The 22,553-nt window shown below is 39.2% G+C and overlaps 1 protein-coding gene across 2 annotated transcripts in view; it reads left to right on the top strand.

Annotated features, from left to right (window-relative positions):
* BACE2 (beta-secretase 2) overlaps positions 1–22,553 on the top strand; it is a 63,112-nt gene that overhangs the window by 14,650 nt on the left and 25,909 nt on the right. For both annotated transcript variants that reach the window (XM_061627613.1, XM_061627612.1), the window contains exons 2-4: positions 14,896–14,984; positions 18,138–18,354; positions 21,311–21,439. In XM_061627613.1, the coding sequence (XP_061483597.1) occupies positions 14,896–14,984; positions 18,138–18,354; positions 21,311–21,439 (435 nt within the window). The remainder of the gene's footprint in view (positions 1–14,895; positions 14,985–18,137; positions 18,355–21,310; positions 21,440–22,553) is intronic.

Genomic DNA, 22,553 nt, shown 5'->3' with positions numbered 1-22,553 from the left:
ACAAGACTGAGCCACTGTTAATGGGTGGTTCCCTACACCGGATGGATAGGTTATGGCCCAGTTTGGATGGGGTTACACTCCCTTGAAGGAACAGGTATGTAGCTTTGTGGTACTCCTGGATCCATTACTGTGGCTTGAAGCTCAAGTAGCCTTGGTGGCGAAGAGTACCTTCCATCAGCTTTGACTGGAGGCCCAGCTGTGCCCCTATTTGGGTAGCCTAACTTCAGTTGTCTGCGCTTGGATAGCCTAACTTCGGTTGTCTACTCTCTGGTATACTCTGGTATACTGGTTCAGAAACTCTACCTAGTGCAGAATTTGGCAGCCAGATTGCTGACTGGGGTAAGTTGGTGGGTACATATAACACCAATTCTGACATGGCTGTACTGGCTACCAGTTAGTTTCTGGACTCAATTTAAAGTGTTGGTTTTAACCTAAAAAGCCTTATGCATCTCAGGACCTCAATATCTCAAGGACCGCCTCTCCCCGTATGAACTGACCCAGACCCTGCACTCATCATCAGAGGACCTTCTTCATGTGCCTCCTCCACTGGAGGCTCAGAGGATGGCAACATGAGAATGGACCTTTTCAATGGTGGCGCTCCAGCTGTGGAATGTTCTCCCAAGGGAGGCACACCTGGCACCTTCTTTGTCCATCTGTAGTTGCCAGGCAAAGACCTTTCTTTTCACTCAGACCTTCAGCCCTTGAAGTGTGCTGTCCTAGTTAGTTTCTTTCATTTGGCTTTTACATTTTTGTATTGTATGCTTCTAAATTTGTTGTGTTATATTGTGTTTTTTAAAAATTGTTTTATATTGTTTGTCTTTAAATCTGTTATGTCACCTAGAGACCATTGGGTATGAGGTGGCAATAATTTAATAGATAATTGTCTCGACTTTCATAAAGTCATATTTCTATTTATTTACTTCTGCTTCTTCAGCAATATAATTAGAGGGTTATATTTTGTTACACATCTTGGTACATGTTCCAGTTCTGTTTTGAGCCAAAGGTTCAAGAATTACACACTTATATGTAAAGGTACCATTGGTTCAAATGTACTTTGATTTTTTTAGAACTGAAATTAATTTGTTTCTAGACTAGTATATTAAATTCATTCGTTTAACCAATCAAAACAAAGATTGCAATTCTGGAATTGAAAGGAGTTTGATATTAAAATTTAACAAACTTTGAAATTCCAATTGAGCTCTTACATTTGCTGCTTTATTAGTATTGGGGGGATGGGGGAAATAGAAAACTGAGTTGAACAGGGAATGAAAGGGTATCTTGCAGTACACTGCAACGTTTTGTTGCAGGTCCTACTTGTCTGTTTTGCTTTTTGTTTTGTTTTTATTACAAATATAACAGAAGAAAAAAGAGGGGAAGTCAGCTCCCTTTAAAAATAAGAATAATCCATGAAACCAGCAAAAAAGATAAGAATAATATATCAGTCCTAGTTTAAATACATACATCACTGTAAACCTTCCATATGTCCAAATAGATAGCCAAATGCGACTGTCGATTATAAGACATTTGTTCAGATGTGGAAAGGGTAGTAAGATCTTGAGATCATGAGTAGTGTGGATGGTGGCTATTTGTCTTTAATAAATAAAAGAGAATGTAATCCAACTTTGTACAAGTGTAACTAATACAATCCTACCCCAGTATATTACTCTGTGCCTGTCAGTCAGGCTTTGCTTGTAGTTTCAGGGCTGTTTTAAACAATATGTGTAATATTAAATAAACATTCTGCATGCTTCACTCCACTTTCCCACAGTCATTGGTTAATATGTGCTCAAAAGAACAGGAATTGGTTACTTCAGATCCAGAATGCTTTCCAGTGCCTGCCCCTTACTATGGATACTTGAAAAGGTGTAACAGCCTTCTGTGTTCTTTGTTTAAGCAAGCTGTTGATACATGGAAGGATGTTCCCTCTTGTGCCATAGCTGCCTGGCTTTTTAAAGAGGTGCTTGGGACACATTTGTAAAATGTTAAACATACAGATTTGGCTGCCTCTCATCACTAGAGCTGTAGTGGAATTGCCCACTGTTGCTTTTTAGCCCTTTGGGATCCTTGTGTTTTGGTTTGTTTCTGTAAGCCCTGGAACTGGGATTAGTTCAAGTGTAAGAAACAGCCATTTTAAAACTACTCAGGATAGATGTGAGTGTAATTATGCAAAAGGCCTTTTTTGAAAGAGAGAATGTTGGGGGGGGGAGATTATGAAATAAAAGAAGGCAAAGCAAACAGTCTGATTCTATGCATGTTTATTCAGATGTGTGCATGATTGAATTTAGAGAATCTTGCTCCTAGGTAAGTATGCACAGGAGTGAAGCCTATAGTTCCTTTTACAAGTGATGCTTAAATATGATTTTTGTATTTCCTGCATCTGTAAATCAAATGAAAAAGCTCCATACGATTTTATGCTTGTTCTCTATGTCACTTTAATGCAATTCACAAGCTGCTTAACATAATTTTAGAAAACACCTTAAAGAGTTTATGTGAACATTCCAAAAAGTGTAGAAAGCACAAGCATGTGATTTGTACTTCTAGTGTGACATAGGAAAGCTAGTACTACTGATGAGTTTTATCCACAGTGGGATCGGTGAGTTCCAGGGGGTGGCGATCAGCTTGTGGATCTTGCTTGAAGATCCTCTTCTCCTAAAAGAGCCAAAGGTGAGTGGGGTAGGGGCAGAAACAGAAGTGCCAGTTACTCTTATTATTATATTAAAGTTGGTTCTGACCAGAAGAAATGGAAGTTCTTTTTGAGCTATTGAGGAGATATTCAAAGTATCTGTTGACTAAAACCTGGCACACCCATCCTTTATATACTTCGCTGAATTCCAGTTGACTTTCCTGAGGAGAAAATGTTTTGTACTGAGGACAGAATGTACAACCTGGGGCCAGAGCCGTTCCTCTGGTTAGTGCTGGTGTTGATGCTACTCACTGAAGGATAGTTTCCTCAAAAACCAATAGGAGATGGACATTAACTATTTTCCAAAGGGGTAGCCGTGTTAGTCTGTTGCAGCAAAAACTGAGAGTCTTGCAGCACCTTAAAGACTAAAACATTAATTATATGACATAAGCTTGAACAGTCCACTTAATCAGATACATGAAGTGTAATCCTGAGTTGCAGGGGTGCTTATAAGTAGAGTGGTTAATGTGCGTCACTGTGCACAGAAACCATGCCTCATGGAGAATGTGCACATCATCTGTCTATAAGGTGGGAATTGTGTACATTTATGAGCCGCTATCCATAAATGTCCAATTGGCCTTGAAGACAGTGCATATCTCAACAGTGTTTTGCACATGCTCTGCCCATTATGTACATTCTCCATTAAGTATGCATAGTTTTGAAGAAACATTCCCTTGTTGTCTATCTCTAGTTCAGAAGTATGGAATACATGGCATAGGATGTGTGTATAGATGAAAACACACAGAGAGACTGAGAGAGTTTGGGGGTGGATTGTAAACAGTGAGGACAGAAGGAAATAAAATCCAGAAAGTACAAAGACAGTGATAGTTAAGAATTGCCATTCACAAAACAGTTGTTGATAACACAGACATCCTGGCACTGATTAGCCTATGCATGACAAAAAATGCATTTGTTGCAATTTAATCCACAAGTGATAACACTGAACCTTTTGATGAATTGCAGTTCAGTGGTTTCACTCTGCATTCTCCCTTTGAAGTTCCTTTGTTTGAATATGGCCACTTTAAGGTCAGTTATAGTATGTTCTGAGAAGTTGAAATGCTTTCCTGCTGGTTTTTGAACACTGTCATTTCTCATGACAGATTTGTGTCCTGTTAATGTTTGTGAAAAGACTGGCCTGTTTATCCTATGCAGAATGCAGAAGGGCATTGCAGCAGATGATGGCGTATATCACATTGCATATATTGCATGTTGGGTTGCATGTATTGCCCCTGATGTTGTGATAGTAAAGTTCTTCTGATGAAAGAAGGAAATCAGTAGTGATACATTTTCATAAATCTGATCCAACAAGGAAGTAATGTAACTAAGTAGCATGGAAATGTCTCAAAGATAAGATTATTCCAGTTCTTCCATGGGTGCTTTGCAACAATGCACAAAAGAAAGCAAATGCACCGGTAATCTGAAAATAGCTAAGTCATTTTGCTAGGGGGGGCATCTCCCCTCCCATCTCCAGCAACAGCAGCAGCATTTTTTTGGTTGTTGCAATAGCAGCTTTTTAAAAAAATGCAAGTAAGATGTTTGTTTCTATTCTTACTTCTGGTGTTGGATGTCACCTCCTACTGAGTCATACCAAAGCAGTATTAGCATCAAGGAAGGGAACAAATTGTGCATGTGCACCCCATCTCCTCCTGGGCCCAGGAAGTGGTGCCTAGCAGCAAAAGTACAAAAAGACTTATGGATAAAAAAGAGCCTTGGCCTCTAGTCTTCTGTCTAGCCTGCCCATGTGGACAAGATAGTTTTTCCCCCTCCAGAACAGCAACAGAACCTGAGCTGCTGCTCATATGGAAGCAGTTTAGGATATCTTTACTTGGGCAAGGTTGACTGAGGTTGACTTCAGTAATGATTTTAAGCCCTCTGCACAGTTCAGGGCTTTTTCTTATTGTAGAGAGTGATGCCACAAAAAATGTCCTTTCTGCATCATCTTCCCCAGTGCAAATGATTATTCATTAATGGATTTTCATTCTTTGTTCTGAAAGTCGAGAATTAATCAGCTAACCTGGTTTCCTAGGAGTTTCCTGCTAATAAATATAAGAAGTAGGAAATTAGTAAAATGAGTTTGTATGATCAACTTTTTTGAATTCATCATTGGCATTTCAAGCCATTGGATATGCTTTGTGGAGTCACAGTGGATCAGTAAGCATTGAAAAAAAAATATAAGGACATGATTGTTTTTCCACTTTACATTGCCTGATAAAGATTCTGGGCAATCCTAAGGGCCAAAATAGATTAGATGTGGGAGATCTGTGATTAAATCTCTTAACATGGCTTCTATAATTTTTTGCTCCCCGTGGTGAATGTGCCACTGTCCTCTGGTGAGTGTAAGAGTAAGAACTAGAGATAGGGCATGGATCGTTCCTGAAGTTTTGCAGCAATCCCTGCCCCCTACCCAATTCTGAGACTGGGAGGACAGCTGGAGAGTGGTTTGGCATTGCCAGTGGTGCATTGTCCATAATCATTCATTCATAGAGACACAGCATGAGGCTAGGAACAAATGGCAGGGTTCTGGTGACTATAGGTTTTTGGCTTGGCTACCAAGGCTAGCCAGTATCTGTGCACTTCTGCTCCAGAAGTTCTTTTTAAAAGCAGCTGTCAGGTGATCTGCATTAGGGCCCCATCTGCACTATATATTTAAAGCAATATCATACATCAAACAGTCATGGCTTCCCCCCCAAAGAATCCTGGGAACTAGATAGAACTAGATAAGATCAGTGGCACTGAAGGAGGGAGGGGACTTAGCTCTAAATCCCGCCCCCAAAGTACCATTAGCCCTGTAGCAGAAAACAATATGTGTGAACTGCGGCAGGACTATTAGATTTTGGAGGCAATTTGGAGCAGGGAAATGGCATGTGGAGATTGAATCCCCTCTTCCAGCTTTGCAGCTCTGATTAGTCTCACAGTCCCCCTCAACTACTTTTTGGTAAAAATGAACTCATCAAGAGATACAATCGGATTACCTGCATCTTATCTGTTTGGCCCTGGAGCTCCAATCCTAAGCATATTTTCTTTGAAATAAATCCTTTTGAAATCAGTGGTGATTACTCAGAAGTAAACATGGTTAGATAAATGTCAGAACAATTAGGAAATAAACTACTATTATTAACTCTTGTCTCTCAAAATCAGACGAGCAATGCAGTTTGTTAAATACAGTTCTTAAAATTATGTAAGTATTCCTTAACTTAGAAGCTTAACTTCTGTCCCTGGAAAACTGGTAGAAAGTATTATTAAAGCTAGATTAACCAAGCACATAGAAGAACAAGCCTTGCTGAAGCAGAGCCAGCATGGCTTCTGCAAGGGAAAGTCCTGTCTCAGTAACCTACTAGAATTCTTTGAGAGTGTCAACAAGCATATAGATAGAGGTGATCCAGTGGACATAGTGTACTTAGACTTTCAAAAAGCATTTAACAAGGTACCTCACCAAAGGCTTCTGAGGAAGCTTAGCAGTCATGGAATAAGAGGAGAGGTCCTCTTGTGGATAAGGAATTGGTTAAGAAGCAGAAAGCAGAGAGTACGAATAAACGGACAGTTCTCCCAATGGAGGGCTGTAGAAAGTGGAGTCCCTCAAGGATCAGTATTGGGACCTGTACTTTTCAACTTGTTCATTAATGACCTAGAATTAGGAGTGAGCAGTGAAGTGGCCAAGTTTGCTGACGACACTCAATTGTTCAGGGTTGTTAAAACAAAAAGGGATTGCGAAGAGCTCCAAAAAGACCTCTCCAAACTGAGTGAATGGGCGGAAAAATGGCAAATGCAATTCAATATAAACAAGTGTAAAATTATGCATATTGGAGCAAAAAATCTTAATTTCACATATACGCTCATGGGGTCTGAACTGGCGGTGACCGACCAGGAGAGAGACCTCGGGGTTGTAGCGGACAGCACGATGAAAATGTCGACCCAGTGTGCGGCAGCTGTGAAAAAGGCAAATTCCATGCTAGCGATAATTAGGAAAGGTATTGAAAATAAAACAGCCGATATCATAATGCCGTTGTATAAATCTATGGTGCGGCCCCATTTGGAATACTGTGTACAGTTCTGGTTGCCTCATCTCAAAAAGGATATTATAGAGTTGGAAAAGGTTCAGAAGAGGGCAACCAGAATGATCAAGGGGATGGAGCGACTCCCTTACGAGGAAAGGTTGCAGCATTTGGGGCTTTTTAGTTTAGAGAAAAGGCGGGTCAGAGGAGACATGATAGAAGTGTATAAAATTATGCATGGCATTGAGAAAGTGGATAGAGAAAAGTTCTTCTCCCTCTCTCATAATACTAGAACTCGTGGACATTCAAAGAAGCTGAATGTTGGAAGATTCAGGACAGACAAAAGGAAGTACTTCTTTACTCAGCGCATAGTTAAACTATGGAATTTGCTCCCACAAGATGCAGTAATGGCCACCAGCTTGGATGGCTTTAAAAGAAGATTAGACAAATTCATGGAGGACAGGGCTATCAATGGCTACTAGCCATGATGGCTGTGCTCTGCCACCCTAGTCAGAGGCAGCATGCTTCTGAAAACCAGTTGCTGGAAGCCTCAGGAGGGGAGAGTGTTCTTGCACTCGGGTCCTGCTTGCGGGCTTCCCCCAGGCAGCTGGTTGGCCACTGTGAGAACAGGATGCTGGACTAGATGGGCCACTGGCCTGATCCAGCAGGCTCTTCTTATGTTCTTATGTTCCTTGTAAGTAAATGTGGGTAGAAATTGTAGAATATAAGAAATCACAGTGAGACCTGAGCAACCCTTGCTCCATAGTCATCCAGCACTACAAGTGGAAAAACAATCTTGTTATGTTCCTTTAATGCCTACTGATGCATTGCACCAGCTCTGAGAAGAACCTCTAATGGCTTGAAGTGGCCATTATGGTTTCGTAAAGGTTAACTGAACAAATTCTTTTACTTGGAAATGTCCCTGGGTGCATTAGAAGGAGAAGGAGAGGTAAAGCCATAATGTGCCCAATCAAGGCAGCATTAGTAGAGAGGGCTTTTGTACCTGGATTTCACTTTTGCTGGTGCTCAAAGCAGGGTGCATAAATGTGTTTTGCTGTTTAATGGGATATCTGAAGTGCAATGAAATAATTTTGCAGACAAGGCTGAGGCTGGAACTTAGTCCAATTTCAGAGAGAGAAAGTGGGTGGTGACCAGGGAGAAGGCTTTTTCAGCTGTTACGACCCAGTTATGGAAATTCCTTCCCAAACAAGCATACCTGGCACCTACTCTTTAATATTCTCCCATTCTGAAGCAGTTTTTCCATTACAACTGCACGTGCAAATAAGGTAAGAATTGAACCAAGTTTAATTATATTATTTTGTGGACTTCTTTGTAAAGGAATGGGAAGATGTAAATTATATCAACAAATGCACTCCTTGCATGCAGTTTTTCTTTTAGTGCCCATGAACAGGGTCTTTTCCATATTACCAGATTTTACTTATCTTGAAAGAAGCTGGAATATTAAAAGCTATAGATATTCTGATTTAATTAAAATGAGGCTGCCAGTGCTGCTTGTACTCTGATTTTACACAATAAACAAAATTATGCTCACTAATTCTCTGTTTCCCCAAAAGCCAGTATGAGTACTATCAAGTGTAGAAAGAATCATCTACGAACTCGATGCCAGTAATAACATGCAGTAACTTTGGGGAAATGAGACACATTATAGCAGTTAGAGTGCTTTAACAGTCCTCTGTTATGGTTGCAAGCAGTTCTTCCAGATGGGTTGATAATGTAATTAGGGAATGTTGTGTTAAATGAGCCAACGTTTTTAAATTGGCTGCTAATTTTCCCACCTATTAACCAGCTTTTTTCCCCTTCTGGAAATCACTGCATTAGAATGACTTCTGGTGGCTGATCATTAACTAAAGAATCTTAAGAACCCTCTGCTCCGTTCACCAGAAAATAAGCATTCAGGAAGACATATTGTGTGTCAGTCTGGCTAAGATTTCCTTATGTTAGACAGACCAAGTACTTTTACTGCTTAGTTAATCTATGGAATTTATCACCACAAAATTGGGTGATGACCATTGAAGTTGGGATATCAACATACAGAACATGTCTACCATGCCTCTTCAAAATTAGGAGAGTTACTCTTGGGTACTCTGGGCTTCAGCTAGAAGTCCTTGGTACTGGGACCTAGGCTAGTGTCCTGCCTTAGGAAAGACCTCTGGTATTTATGAAGTACTACCAGTGTGGTGTAGTTGTTAAGGTGTTGGACTACAACCTGGGAGACCAGGGTTCGAATCTCCACATAGCCATGAAGCTCACTGGGTGACCTTGGGCCAGTCACTGCCTCTCAGCCTCAGAGGAAGGCAATGGTAAACCCCCTCTGAATACCACTTACCATGACAATCCTATTAATAGGATATCCATAAGTCGGAATTGACTTGAAGGCAGTCCATTTCCATTTACCTGCTGCTTGAATGTAAATGGTCAGCTTTGTTCACTGTTTCACCATACATGTAGATAGCAAAATTTAATTCAAATTCAGACCTTCTGTGGAGGCCGCCATCATCTCATGTGAAGTGGTCGCTACCAGACAGAGGACGTTCTAAGTAATAGCACTTGAAGTATGGAGTTCTTTCTACAGATGAATCTGCTAGGCATGTACTTTGTTGTCTTCTTAACACCAAGTAAAGAGCTTGTGTCTTTTCAAGCCTCATAGGCATAGTTTTAAGAGGAAAGAAGGAGATGGTATAAAAATCTGTTTTTAAGGTATTGCTTAAGATATCATTTTATTTGTATCTTGTTTTCATATTTTTATGTAAAACTACACTTTAATCAAAGGTGGTATAAAAATATCTATGTAAGAAGAAATTAATTAGTACATGTGGATGAAGTCTATGGAATAGAAGATAAAGTAATGGTTCCAGTACTTGGTTAAGGTTGCAGTCCTAACCCCTCTTACCTCAGAGTAAGCCCCACTAAATTTAATAGGACTTCTGAGTAGACATGGGTAGGAATTTGAGCAGAAACACTATGATTCATTAATTCCAACTTAAAACAGACACAAAGATCAACAACACTTTCAGATTGTAGATCCAAAACGAAATGTGGAACCTGTTTAACTTGATTTCTGGGACTCTAAGTACACCAGTAAAGGGAACTGGACTTGCAGTGAAATCCCATGCATGTTTACTCAAGTCCCACTGTGTTCAGTGAGAGTTACTCTTAAGTAAATGTGCGGATTTTGGATGAAACCATTTAATTCTAGGAAGTAAAGGTCTCCAAGTACGGGCAGGTCAGTTGCTTGGGGATAGTCTAGCTCTGGATTTCCTGCATTTTCCTACAAGGCCATCTCCAGTTCTTTGCTTCTGTGATTGTGGCCTTAGTCACCCAGTGGCTCTTTCCAGACTGAGGGGGTCATATTTTTACAGTTGAAGAAAAAATGCACATGGAACCATATGCTATAAAACAGTTGCCCAGTTTCTCCCACCACCACTTCCCTCATAGCAGGGATAAACAATAGGATTGTAAAATGTAAGCTTGCAGTAGAAATAGCTTTTCTATAAATCTGTATGGCTGTATTCTTTCATTTCTTTTTATTTCACAGTAAAAGTATGCATTTTAAAACACAAGTACAATTTTATTTTTTCTGTCTGGGTAGAGGCATGTGGTCATGTGATTATTTCCTTGTTTCTATCTTTACTAAGACTGCAAAACTTAACAATAAGGAATAACTATTTAAAAATTAGTTTATTTTTGCTTAAAATCAAAAGTAGAATGTGCCCTGTGGAAACTTGAGGTGATTATGGAAGAATGCAGTTTAGTAATGAGGAATTCCTGGAGGAAGCTGATTGTTTTATGTCGTAAGGGTGGTTGGTATCCTTGGTTAAGTGAGGGAGTGACTGACTGATAATGCTATAGGTGTTGGCGCTGGAGAGAGATACTAGTTGTGAGGGCAGATATCTACCCACTCCTTAAGAAAACATCATTATGCAGAGATACCCAGGGAATGCTAGACCAGTACTCGACCTTCCCTTTTTAATGAAGGTAATTTTGTGTGTTACCAGAGTAACGATTGCTTCTGACAATAGGATACCTTATTGGTTCTGTTAGGCCTTATATACCCTGTGCCAGCTAATGATTTTAAGCAAGCTGTTATAGCCTTAAGTTAATCAATATATATTCAATATGTATTTGTTAGCAAAGCCTGGAGGCTTGTATTCCCGTTTCAGGCCCCAGCATCTTTGGGTATGTCAGATCACCTCATAGCCACCTGCAGTCTAATCTAGGTGTTTTAATGAGGATATGATGGCTTGCCCAGTATGATACTGGGAATGTACCTTGTTAGTTAAAGGAATATCAAAGGAGCTCAATTAGGCATAGGTTCAAGTATATGTTTATCAGTAGGCAGTTCATAGTTGGCTTGCCTAGTATGATGTTGAAAGGCACCTTGTTAGACTTCAGAGAGTCCTGATAGGCATAGATTCAATGGATGGGTCGAAAGGACGGTCAATGAGCAGATAGTGCAGCTGTTGCTTGTTAACACACGAGTCAAGTAACGGTCATGCTTGTTAGTAAAGATGGAGATAAAGATGGTAGCTATGTAGTTTGCCAAGAGAAGATGTCAAGGTGCTCCAGAAAAGATATTATAGTTTTCTAGCAATTAGTCTGCTTTGAAGGTGTTCTGTGAAAAGGTCAGAACAGCCAATTATATGCAACATATGTTACTTCAAAGTGTATAATCTCATTAATCATGTATGTAACCTCATGTGTATGCCAATGATATGTGCCAAGATTTATGCTATATAACCTTGACCTGTGCCCAGTATGGGTGTTCAGTCTCTGACGTCCGCTACTGCAGAGTGGTGGGACTAATCCACTTTTATTGGGAATACTTGGCTGAATGCTGTAAGTTACTCAATAAATTTTAACTCTCTTTGTAAGCAAACCTCTTGTCTGCATCTCATCTCTGGTAATCCAAAACAACCCTGAAGGTACACAGGCCTCTCGTAGGGTTTTGCCACCATAGATCAAGTGAGGGCTGCACTCCCTTAAAAGGGTAGTCTGTTAGGGGATGTGTACGCTGGTAGGGCTAGAACTGGCAATGTATGGTGCCACTACCTTTTAACTTTCCTCTCCATATGAAATTTGTGGTGGGGTTGAGAGAGAAATATGGATAGGGACCAGATGAAAAGGCACTGCAGGCCTAATCAGCTCACAGCCGAGACCAGCAGTTCACCATCTGTGTTGTAGACCATGCTGTTCTTTTTAGGGTTGTTTGAACACTTTATCATGGGGTGCTCCAATGCTTCTTTTTTTAAAAAAAAAGATAGTTCAGGATAAACTAGAAACTCTTGTAATGGTTAATATGGGTACATCTACTGTAACTATTTTGCAATTTAAAATAGTATATGTTAAAACTATATATTCTAATATATTTTAATGTGTCCGTTTATCACTATTGTTAAAAGTACAGCTGTAGTGATTTCTGCTCTTCTGAATTATATGTAAATGCTTCTTGTTTCTAGACATATTTGTTTTAAAAAAATCTAAAACTAAGTTTGTGGAACTTCACATTTTTATAAATTTTTATAAATGGGTTATGAAAAATAGAATTTCTGATTTTTTCACATAAAAACAAGTGTCAATAATTGTGCAAGGGAGGTGAGTGGGACCATACATACACACCCTGTCATCGTGCCCCACACTGGCTCCTCCCCAAAGCTGTGTCTGAGTTGAGGCATGTCAGCAGTAGGGCAGCTTGCTGATAGCTCATATGGTGTTTCCATGAATTGGAAATCTGCTGGGATGGTGGAAGCAGGACTGTGTTTATCCTGCCCCGCTCCCTTAGGTGATTGTTATGAGTTTTTGAATGCCCAAATAAGGCTTTGACGTATTAGCAATAGTGAAGTGGACTCTCTACCTCAAAAGCTTATGCAGCCATAAATTTGTTAGTCCTTAAGCTGCCATAAAACTTTTCGTTTATTTTGCACCATTAAAATGTGTTTTCTCATGATGTTTCACATGATGTATGTTTCACTGATGTATGTTTCATGGACCCTTGATGGGTTATGTTCAAAGCACATCCGTGACCTTTACTATTACTTGATCCAATGACATCTTAAATTATTCAATTTAAGATGACATTGGATCAAGTAATAGTAAAGGAAATAGCAGATGGTAGGAAACTTGTAGCATCTCTAATCCAAAGTAGGTCAGAACTGTTCCTCCTGAAGCCATGTAAATGACTTTTTTACAATCTCTTCAAAGTTTACATGATACCTTGATGGGAGTGTTGATCTCTGTAACATTTTGATGCAATGTTTGGCTTCCTGAAAGATTATGAATTCACTCTAACGCTTACACACCCCAGAATGACAATTTTTTTCCAGATCCCAAGAAATCAAAACTGGTGTGAAATGTTAACAAGATGCTCTCTTCTTTTGAAAAATTAAAACTTCCTAGCAAACAGGAGAATTGGCATAGACTATATATTTAACTAGTGTCATTTTATGGACTACAATAGGTCAGTGTTTGTCTTAGCTGCCTGTGTCTAGTTATTCCAGTTTTATATAAATATGGAATGTTCCAATGAATAGCAATTAGTCATGTGAGTTCTAGTCATACTAGAGTGGGCTGCATCTTTAATATTCTATTGTATGACGTTTGTGTTATGTGAAGAATGCTAGTTCTTTGAAAAACTAGGCATGGTGAATGCTGTACTGCTTGCTAAGATGCACAGTCAAATTCTCTTTAAAATAAGTATTTTTGAATTCTGCAGGGTTATAGCTCAGTGGCATATTTTATGGTACTGGTAATCATAACTGAAACACTTTTTTAGTTAGTATTACGTTCTAGTGAAGTCAAGTAGCAGTAACATGTGGAGTTGATCATGTATAACTTTGTAGAACTATTTGCAGTTGAGTAGTGAGAATCGCTGTAGCTTTTATTTCATTTATTTAAATGTCCCTATCTCTCTCAAAGGGTGGGGAACCTCATAATAGGAGAGTGTGTTAGCCTTCATAACATAGTCTTAGACCATCTAGTACAGACCTCTTCCTAACTTCATTGAGTATTTAGATACATTTGTGTACTCATCATTTATTTTGATTACAACCACCGAAAGCAGGATGTATTCACTCTGATTCTCATCAGCCCTAACCAACATGGCCAGTGGTCAAGGATGATGGGGCTGTAGTCCAGCAACATCTGGATATTCCTAATTCTTAGACCAAGGGCTATAAATTAAAATCCAATGTGACTTTTGAAACTGGTAACGAGGTTCTACAATAAAATACGTTTTCTTGATGGACAGTGATGTAAACTGGACAACATAATCACTTACATCAAGGATGGGGAACCTGTGGCTCCCCAGATGTTGTTGGGACTCCAGCTCCCAATGTCCCTGACTATTGGCTGTGCTGGCTAAGGCTAATAGGAGTTGGGAGTCCCAACAACATCTGGAGGGCCACGGGTCCTGCATCTGAGTTACATCATGCTCTTTGGTCCAGCAATGGTCCTGCAAGTATCATTTTAACAAGGAAAGGAAAGGTGATACATAGCACATGTCTTTTTCATGCAGCTGCTTATTGATAATCTAGCAGTAGTTCAGCATACCAGGCCTCTCTTTGGTAAATAAACACTCAAATCATTTCTGAACTAAAATGTCACTAAGAATAGCTTAAAGGATAATGGTTTGAATAAAAATAAAGTGAAAAGGTGCCAGCAAAGGTTTTGAAAACAGCAGCACATTATTGGCATTGCTTAGGATCCTCTTAAAAATATTTCTAAATGCTTCAGACTTAATGAAAGTTGTAGTTTCCTTTGTCCTGCTTCTTTCAACTTCTGTGCTTATTTCTGTATTCTTTCTTTCTCTAACCTGCCCTTCTGTCTCAAATTTCTTATATTGCAGCTACTTCAGACAGGACTAAATTTTTCAATACCAGCTTGTAGCTACTTCATTATTTCCTATTTTTATAAATATATTACAAATGGCAAAAAAAGAAAAAAGATGGGTTGTGGTAGATCCTAGATATCTGTTTTACAGACTTCAGGGGATTCGCAATACAAAATCTTGTTTAAAAACTGATAGCCTCAGAATTTCAAAGATCTGAAAAACGGCCACCAAAAAAATTCCTTCCAAAAATAATGTTGGAAATGTCATAGTTTTGAGTTACATAATTAGTGCTCAGGTAGATACACAAGCTAAAAATACGTCTAGCATTTTCTGTATATTTTAATTAACATGAAAATCCCTTTTCTTTTCTACAGCTAAATATTCTGGTTGATACTGGAAGCAGCAATTTTGCTGTTGCAGGTCCACAAAATGCAGATCTGACTTCCTACTTCAACAAAGAAGAGTAAGTTTCTTGACTCCCCCTCCCAAGGGTAGATTGGAGGGTAGACTGGAGATCTCCGCAATTTGTGAAGGAAAAGTAGCACATAGTGAGTAGATGGAAACTTTCAAAGATCTGAAAAACTTCCATCAGCAACGGAATGCTCAAAAAAATAATGCTGAAAAATGCATAGTTTTGAATTACATAATTAGTGCTCAAGTAGGAACACAGGCTAAATATATGCCCAATAGACACACACAGATATTTTGGACGGTTGAGTCTCCATATTTTGAGGGCTGTATCCTTATGGAGTTCTTCCCACTTGCCTATTAATGTATGTGTATGTAAGAACCACATAAGTGGATCGCATCATGTGTTTCCTTCCAAATCCAATATTGACCTCTCTTTGGCCAAACAATATTTGCATGAAAAGGAAGTGTGTCATTGACTGAGCTCACAGTGTTCCTGCATACAGATGTTACTGGAGTAGCATGGTGTGCTGCTGCTGTAATGTATTGATCAGCCTTTAGAAACAAGATGACAAAAGTGCAGTGGAATTCCAGTTTAAGTTTTAGCACTGAGATTTTTGATGCCGTAGTTGTGCTGTGTTGAGCCAGTTAATTGGTCATTAAGCAGTTTCTGTTGATATGGCATATATAAAGACCTGTGCTTTTATTTTTATTTGTAGTAGAAGCACATACATCGATATAAAGTTGATAGCATGTCAATAGTTGCTCTTAGTTGATACATACGATTTAGTGGGCTATGTGCATGATTTAACATATGTAAACAAAGATACAGGCATGTAGTAAAACTGCATTATAAAGCTACTGTTCCTGTAGCAATGAATAATATTTCAATGGATTTACAGCAGGTTGAAAAGTCCCAGGACAACTAGTGTTTTTGCACAAATTTTCAAAGCTCGAGGGAGATACTGTTAGTATAACTGAAATTACGGTAAATAATATCTAGAGGGAGGTCTAATTTTTGTCAAAGAAATTCTGAAATATATTATAGAAAAAGACATTAGTGCAAAATGCCATTAAGATGAGGTAAAATTGTAGGAGAAGCATATACTAATGCATGTAGCAATAACAGAAATTATTCCACAGATGGAGTGTTGGTTGTCTTCTTCTGTTTTTAGACTAGAGGCTCATAGACCTTGCAAACCATCTACTAGCTGGAGATCCTTAATTTGTTGAAGGATGTCTAAGAGACATTTAACTGTAAGCAGGGTTTTTTTGGTTAAAAAATGAGATGCTGATACTCATGCCAGCACAAAAAAAGCAAAAAAAAAGAGGACAGCCAAAAAAGACGTTCTGATACTCTCTACTGATGAGTGCCATCACAAAAAAGTTTTGTCTATAAGTAGGAAATGATGGTTATAAATAACATTTTCTGCAAAGAGATGTTTTAGGAGAAAATACATATGGTTTGCATTTCATTTTGGGATCCCAGGGAATGCAGTAATTATCGAACTATTGCCTTAATGTCCCATGCAAGTAAAGTAATGCTCAAGATTTTACAACAAAGGCTTTTGCCATATATGGAGTGAGAAATGCCAGACGTCCAAGCTGGATTTAGAAAGGGAAGAGACACCAGAGATCATATCGCAAACATAAGTTGGATAATGGAATGGACCAAGGAATTTCAGAAGAAAATCACCCTGTGCTTTATAGATTACAGCAGTGTTTCCCAAACTGTGGGACTCCAGCTGTTGCTGGACTACAGTTCCCATCAGCTCCAGCCAGCATGGCTAATGGCAAGGAATGATGGGAACTGTAGTCCAGCAACATCTGGAGTCCCACAGTTTGGGAAACACTGGATTACAGCAAAGCCTTTGACTGTGTATATCATGAAAAATTATGGAATGCTTTAAAAGAGATGGGGGTGGCACAGCATCTGATTGTCCTGATGCACAACCTATACTCTGCACAAGAGGTTACTGTAAGGACAGAATATGGATAAACTGATTGGTTCCCCATCGGAAAGGGTGTGAAACAGGGGTGTATTTTATCACCCTATTTATTTAATCTATATGCAGAACATATCATACGGAAAGCAGGATTGGACCAAGAAGAAGTAGGTGTGAAAATTGGAGGGAGAAATATCAATAATTTAAGATATGCAGACGATACCATACTCTTAGCAGAAACCAGTAATGATTTGAAATGAATGCTGATGAAAGTTAAAGAGGAAAACACAAAAGCAGGACTACAGCTGAACGTCAAAAAGACTAAAGTAATGACAACAGAAGATTTATGTAACTTTAAAGTTGACAATGAGGACATTGAACTTGTCAAGAATTATCAATATCTTGGCACAATCATTAACGAAAATGGAGACAATAGTCAAGAAATCAGAAGAAGGCTAGGACTGGGGAGGGCAGCTGTGAGAGAACTAGAAAAGGTCCTCAGATGTAAAGATGTATCACTGAACACTAAAGTCAGGATCATTCAGACCATGGTATTTCCGATCTCTATGTATGGATGTGAAAGTTGGATAGTGAAAAAAGTGGATAAGAGAAAAATCAATGCATTTGAAATGTGGTGTTGGAGGAGAGCTTTGAGCATACCATGGACTGCAAAAAAGACACATGATTGGGTGTTAGAACAAATTAAACCAGAACTATCACTAGAAGCTAAAATGTTGAAACTGAGGTTATCATACTTTGGACGCATACTGAGAAGACATGATTCATTACAAAAGATAATAATGCTGGGAAAAACAGAAGGGAATAGAAAAAGAGGAAGGCCAAACAAGAGATGGATTGATTCCATAAAGGAAGCCACAGACCTGAACTTACAAGATCTGAACAGGGTGGTTCACGACAGATGCTCTTGTAGGTCACTGATTCATAGGGTCGCCATAAGTCTTGGTCGACTTGGAGGCATATAAGAACAACAACAACAACAAGGCACACACTAGATTTAAATGAAAAGTGGAAACATGGGGGAATTCTGGTTGATGTGACATTTGGAAAGATAATAAATGAAGGAAAAGGTGTGATTTTTGCTGAATGTATGATTTATACATCATTCATCTTTTCTTGGTGCAGAATTTGGATTACCTCTGTGGTTTCTCTTCAGATTGTATAAATCTTTCGCCTCTATGTAAAATTATATTTTTTAGCATTTGTTCTATAAGTTTTTAGTACCTTTTTCCCCCCTTTCTTAGATCAAGCACATATAAGTCACTGGGCATTGAGGTCACTGTTAAATATACACAAGGAAGTTGGATAGGAACTCTTGGCACAGATGTCATTACTATGCCTAAAGGAATCAACGGGACTTTTACTATCAACATTGTAACCATCTCTCAGTCTGAGAATTTCTTCTTAAAAGGTGTTCAATGGCATGGAATCCTTGGACTTGCCTATGATGCCTTGGCCAAGGTAATCTGAGTACTTACCTACCAATTCCTGTATTTTATGTTGAAAATAAAACTACCAGACTGATTAAACCCTCAAAACTTCTTTCAAATAGCCACCCCATGTACTGGAAAATCCCAATAATTGTGTCCAAAACATTGTGAAGTAGGCTAAAACCAGTCCCATTCTTGTATCCAGCCGTATGCTCTTACTTAAGCTATAGTTGTACATACTGCAGCCTTCTACAGTGCCTTGCAAAAGTAATCAGACCCCCCTGACCAATGCTCTCATATTACTGAATTACAAATGGTACATTTTGATTTCGTTTTGTATGATATTTTATTTTGAAACACTGAAACTCAAAATCAATTATTGTAAGGTGACATTGGTTTTATGTTGGGAAATGTTTGTAAGAAACATAGAAAACTGAAACATGTTCCTTGCATAAGTATTCAGCCCCTGTGCTGTAGAAGCTCCCACTTTACACATATGAAAGAAATTGCCCTGTCGAGGACACAGTCACCTTACCAAGTTGCTGTCACATTGTCAGGATAAAAACCCCACTGTTGAAGAATCATTGGTCAGGCTGTGGATCTGAAGGAAAATGAAGACCAAAGAGCATTCTACAGAAGCGAGAGATAATATAATACAAATGTATAGATTAGAAAAAAGGGTCAAAATAATATTCAAGTGTTTGGATATCCAGTGTGCACAGCTGGATCAATAATCAGGAAGTGGAAGCTGCATCGCATCACCCAGGCACTGCCAAGAAGAGGCCATCCCTCAAAACCCAGCACTCGAACAAGAAGGAGACTTGTGAGAGAAGCCACAGAGAGGCCAACAATCACTTTGAAGGAGCTACAGAGGTCAGTGGCTGGGAGTGGAGTAATGGTGCACCGGTCAACCATACCAAGAGCTCTGCATAACACTGGCCTGAATGGGAGGGTGGCAAGAAAGAAGCCATTACTCAAAAAGTACCATCTGAAAGCACATCTGGAGTTTGCCAGAAAGCATGAGAGTGCCCCAGCTGCAATGTGGAAAAAGGTTTGGTGGTCTGATGAGACTAAGATAAAGCTTTTTGGGCAAAACTCAAAAGATCTATGTGTGGCGCAAACCTAACACTGCCCATGCCTCAAGACACACCATCCCTACAGTGAAGTATGGTGTTGGCAGCATCATTCTGTGGGGATATTTCTCATCACCAGGGACTGGGCATCTTGCTAAAATTGAAGGAAGAATGGATGGAGCAAAATACAGAGAAATACTGCAAGAGAACCTGCTTCAGTCCACTAAAAAACTGATGTCAATCCCACTGAGCATCTGTGGCTCTCTTTGAAAATTGTGGTCCACAAACGACATCCAACCAACCTGAATGGCCTGAAGCAAATCTGCCAAGAAGAATGCCCCCCCAACATTGTGTGCAAAGCTGGTACATACCTACCCCAAAAGACATAATTGCAGCAAAAGGTGGCTTTACCAAATACTATTGCAGCAAAAGGTGGCTTTACCAAATATTAATGTGTGGGGGTTGAATACTTATGCAAGCAACATGTTTCAGTTTTTTATGTTTCTTACAAACATTTCCAAACATAAAACCAGTGTCACCTTTCAATAAATTTCAGTAGTTCAAAATAAAATACCATACAGAACAAAACTACAATGTACCATTTGTAAATCAGAGAGAGAAAGTGGTATCTTAAATCCTGTTTGAATAATTAAAAGGAAGTTACATGAGAAACTGATTATGAAAAGGTGGGGCTGGTATCAGTGGAAGATTTGGAAATGGCAAAGACTCTGGCTGGCCAGAGTACTATACATTGGTGAGCAGGTATAATGTTTCCCAAACCTAGGTATAGGATTACATGTTTCTATTTTATCATGTGGTTCTATTTGTTTGGTAAAAGCTGGATTTATTGGTATTGTATGTACACAGACCTGATTTGGGTAACTTAAGAATGAATTTTCTGAGCTATGTAGCTTTGGGCTAGATTGGATTATACTTTTTCCAATCCTCCCCAAACATATAGTGAGGAGTGAGACTGGGCATGCCAGGTGAATGGACAGGTAAAAAAATCTCTATCTCCAATGCCACTGGCTATTGATGTACATTATGTTGGGGTCAATGTATGTAAGTTCAGAATACATGGTTGATTTCTAGCTTTTAGTTGGGAAACTGAACATGTACAATATGTATGCATGCATGCATTGGATTGTACATATATAGGCCCCCTTGAAACACTGTCCTGGTAGTGTTGGGGGTGGAGCCGCATACCTGGTAAGTGTGGAAGTAAGGCTCTCTCTCAATTCCCACTATGTGTAGGGAAGAATCGGATCTGGCGTAATGTTTGACAGGTATGGAGAGAGGTGTTGGACTACGACCTGGGAGCCCAGGGTTCAAATCCCCACACAGCCATGAAACTCACTGGGCGACCTTAGGCCAGTCACTGCCTCTCAGCCTCATGAAAACCCTATTCATAGGGTCGCCATAAGTCGGAATAGACTTGAAGGCAGTACATTATATATATATATATATATATATAAAACAGCAACTCTACAATTAATTTAATTGTCAATAGGTTAACAACATTCCTTTTATCCAGTAAACTGATTTGAATATTTAAAAAAAATGTTTTATGTATTTATTAATACATTTAAATCCCACCTTTCCTCCAAGGAGCTCAAAGCAATGTACATCACTTTCCTCCCTGTTTTTTATCCTCTCCGCAGCAGTAGGTTGTGAGGTAGGTTAGACTGAGAGACTGTGACTAGTCCAGGGTCATCCATTGAATTTCATGGCTGAGTGGTGATTTGAACCCTGGTCTCATAGATTCTAGTCCAGCACTCTAACCACTATGCCACACTTGCTCTCAGTTTCTATATGGAAGGCAACCCCCCCCCCAAAAAAAGTTGTGGTGTTGGTATACTAGCACATATCTGAATCTTTATATACAGTTACTGTTTTGTTTTGCTTTTACTGCAGCCCTCAAGTTCTGCGGAGACATTTTTTGATTCTCTCGTGAATCAAGCCAAGATCCCCAATATTTTTTCGCTACAGATGTGTGGAGCTGGTTTGCCTGTTTCTGGAACTGGTACCAATGGAGGTAGTCTTGTGGGTATCTGTCAACCTGAAATGGAAAAATATTGGTGGCTTTTTCTTGTTACCTTTTAACCACATTTATTACAAAGCGTTTTTAAGCCTGTTTACTTGGAGTTCGGGCCTCTTGATTATATTAGGTTTTTAATTACCATATCCATTAGAAACTAAAACAAATGACTAGAGTGGTTTGCTACATTTTCCATACAGACAATTAAAACAGAAAATCATATATAAGTTTCTCATGCTTATCGACATTAAGTTTCTTATACTGATTATTCCAACAGAGAAACAAATATCTGTACTGTTTAAGGTAGGGATTCAAAGATCTATTTGTTCTGCCAAAACAAATACAATATGTCCAGAACTTTGGATAGTCACTATCTTTAATATTGGGAATTGGATTATCAAGTCTTCCAATGTTTTGCTATTAACAACTTTACAGATTGAAAATCAGTACTACAGCCCTATTCAAGTGTTATTGCCTTGCCAAGACTTGCATAGAGAGAAGCAGGAGTGTGCCCTCTAGCTCTGCCCCCAATGTTGCCGCCCTGGGCTCCGACTGGGAGAAAGGGCGTGATACAAATCAAATAAATAAATAAATAAATGTACCTGAGCATGCTGGCTCCACCCCTGATCTTCCCACATTGAACAGGAGTGTCTGAAGCAGCTTCTAAGTGCCTTCTGTCCACATGCTTAGAATCCTCCCTGCAAAGGGGGATCCTTCTGAGGACATTCATCCATACTTGTAGAAGTCCCCTATAGACCTTCCCATTTGACACAAGAAGATTAGGGTTGAGCAGAGGGCACAGTGTGCACCTCCATAACCTCTACTTATGTTGGGAATTCCTGTGTAGGTATAATGTGTGACCATGGCTTACATGTTCCTTAAATTCTAAAATCTAGGTCCTATTGGTTTTAATGTAACTTCCATGTCAGTTGGTATGACATAAATGCATATATTCTGTGTATCTTGTGAAATGTAATGTGTGTTAATTGTTTTTTAATACTGTAGACTGCCCTGGGATCTATTGATGAAGGATAGGCAATACAAATAATAATGATATCTATAAGAAATCATACTTTTCATCCCACCTTTTTTGTTAAAGTGGGCAAAGAAATGCTCGTT

Source organism: Rhineura floridana, chromosome 5 (assembly GCF_030035675.1).
Source record: "Rhineura floridana isolate rRhiFlo1 chromosome 5, rRhiFlo1.hap2, whole genome shotgun sequence".
NCBI classification, from domain to species: domain Eukaryota; kingdom Metazoa; phylum Chordata; class Lepidosauria; order Squamata; family Rhineuridae; genus Rhineura; species Rhineura floridana.
This window is presented reverse-complemented; position numbering and strand designations above follow the sequence as displayed.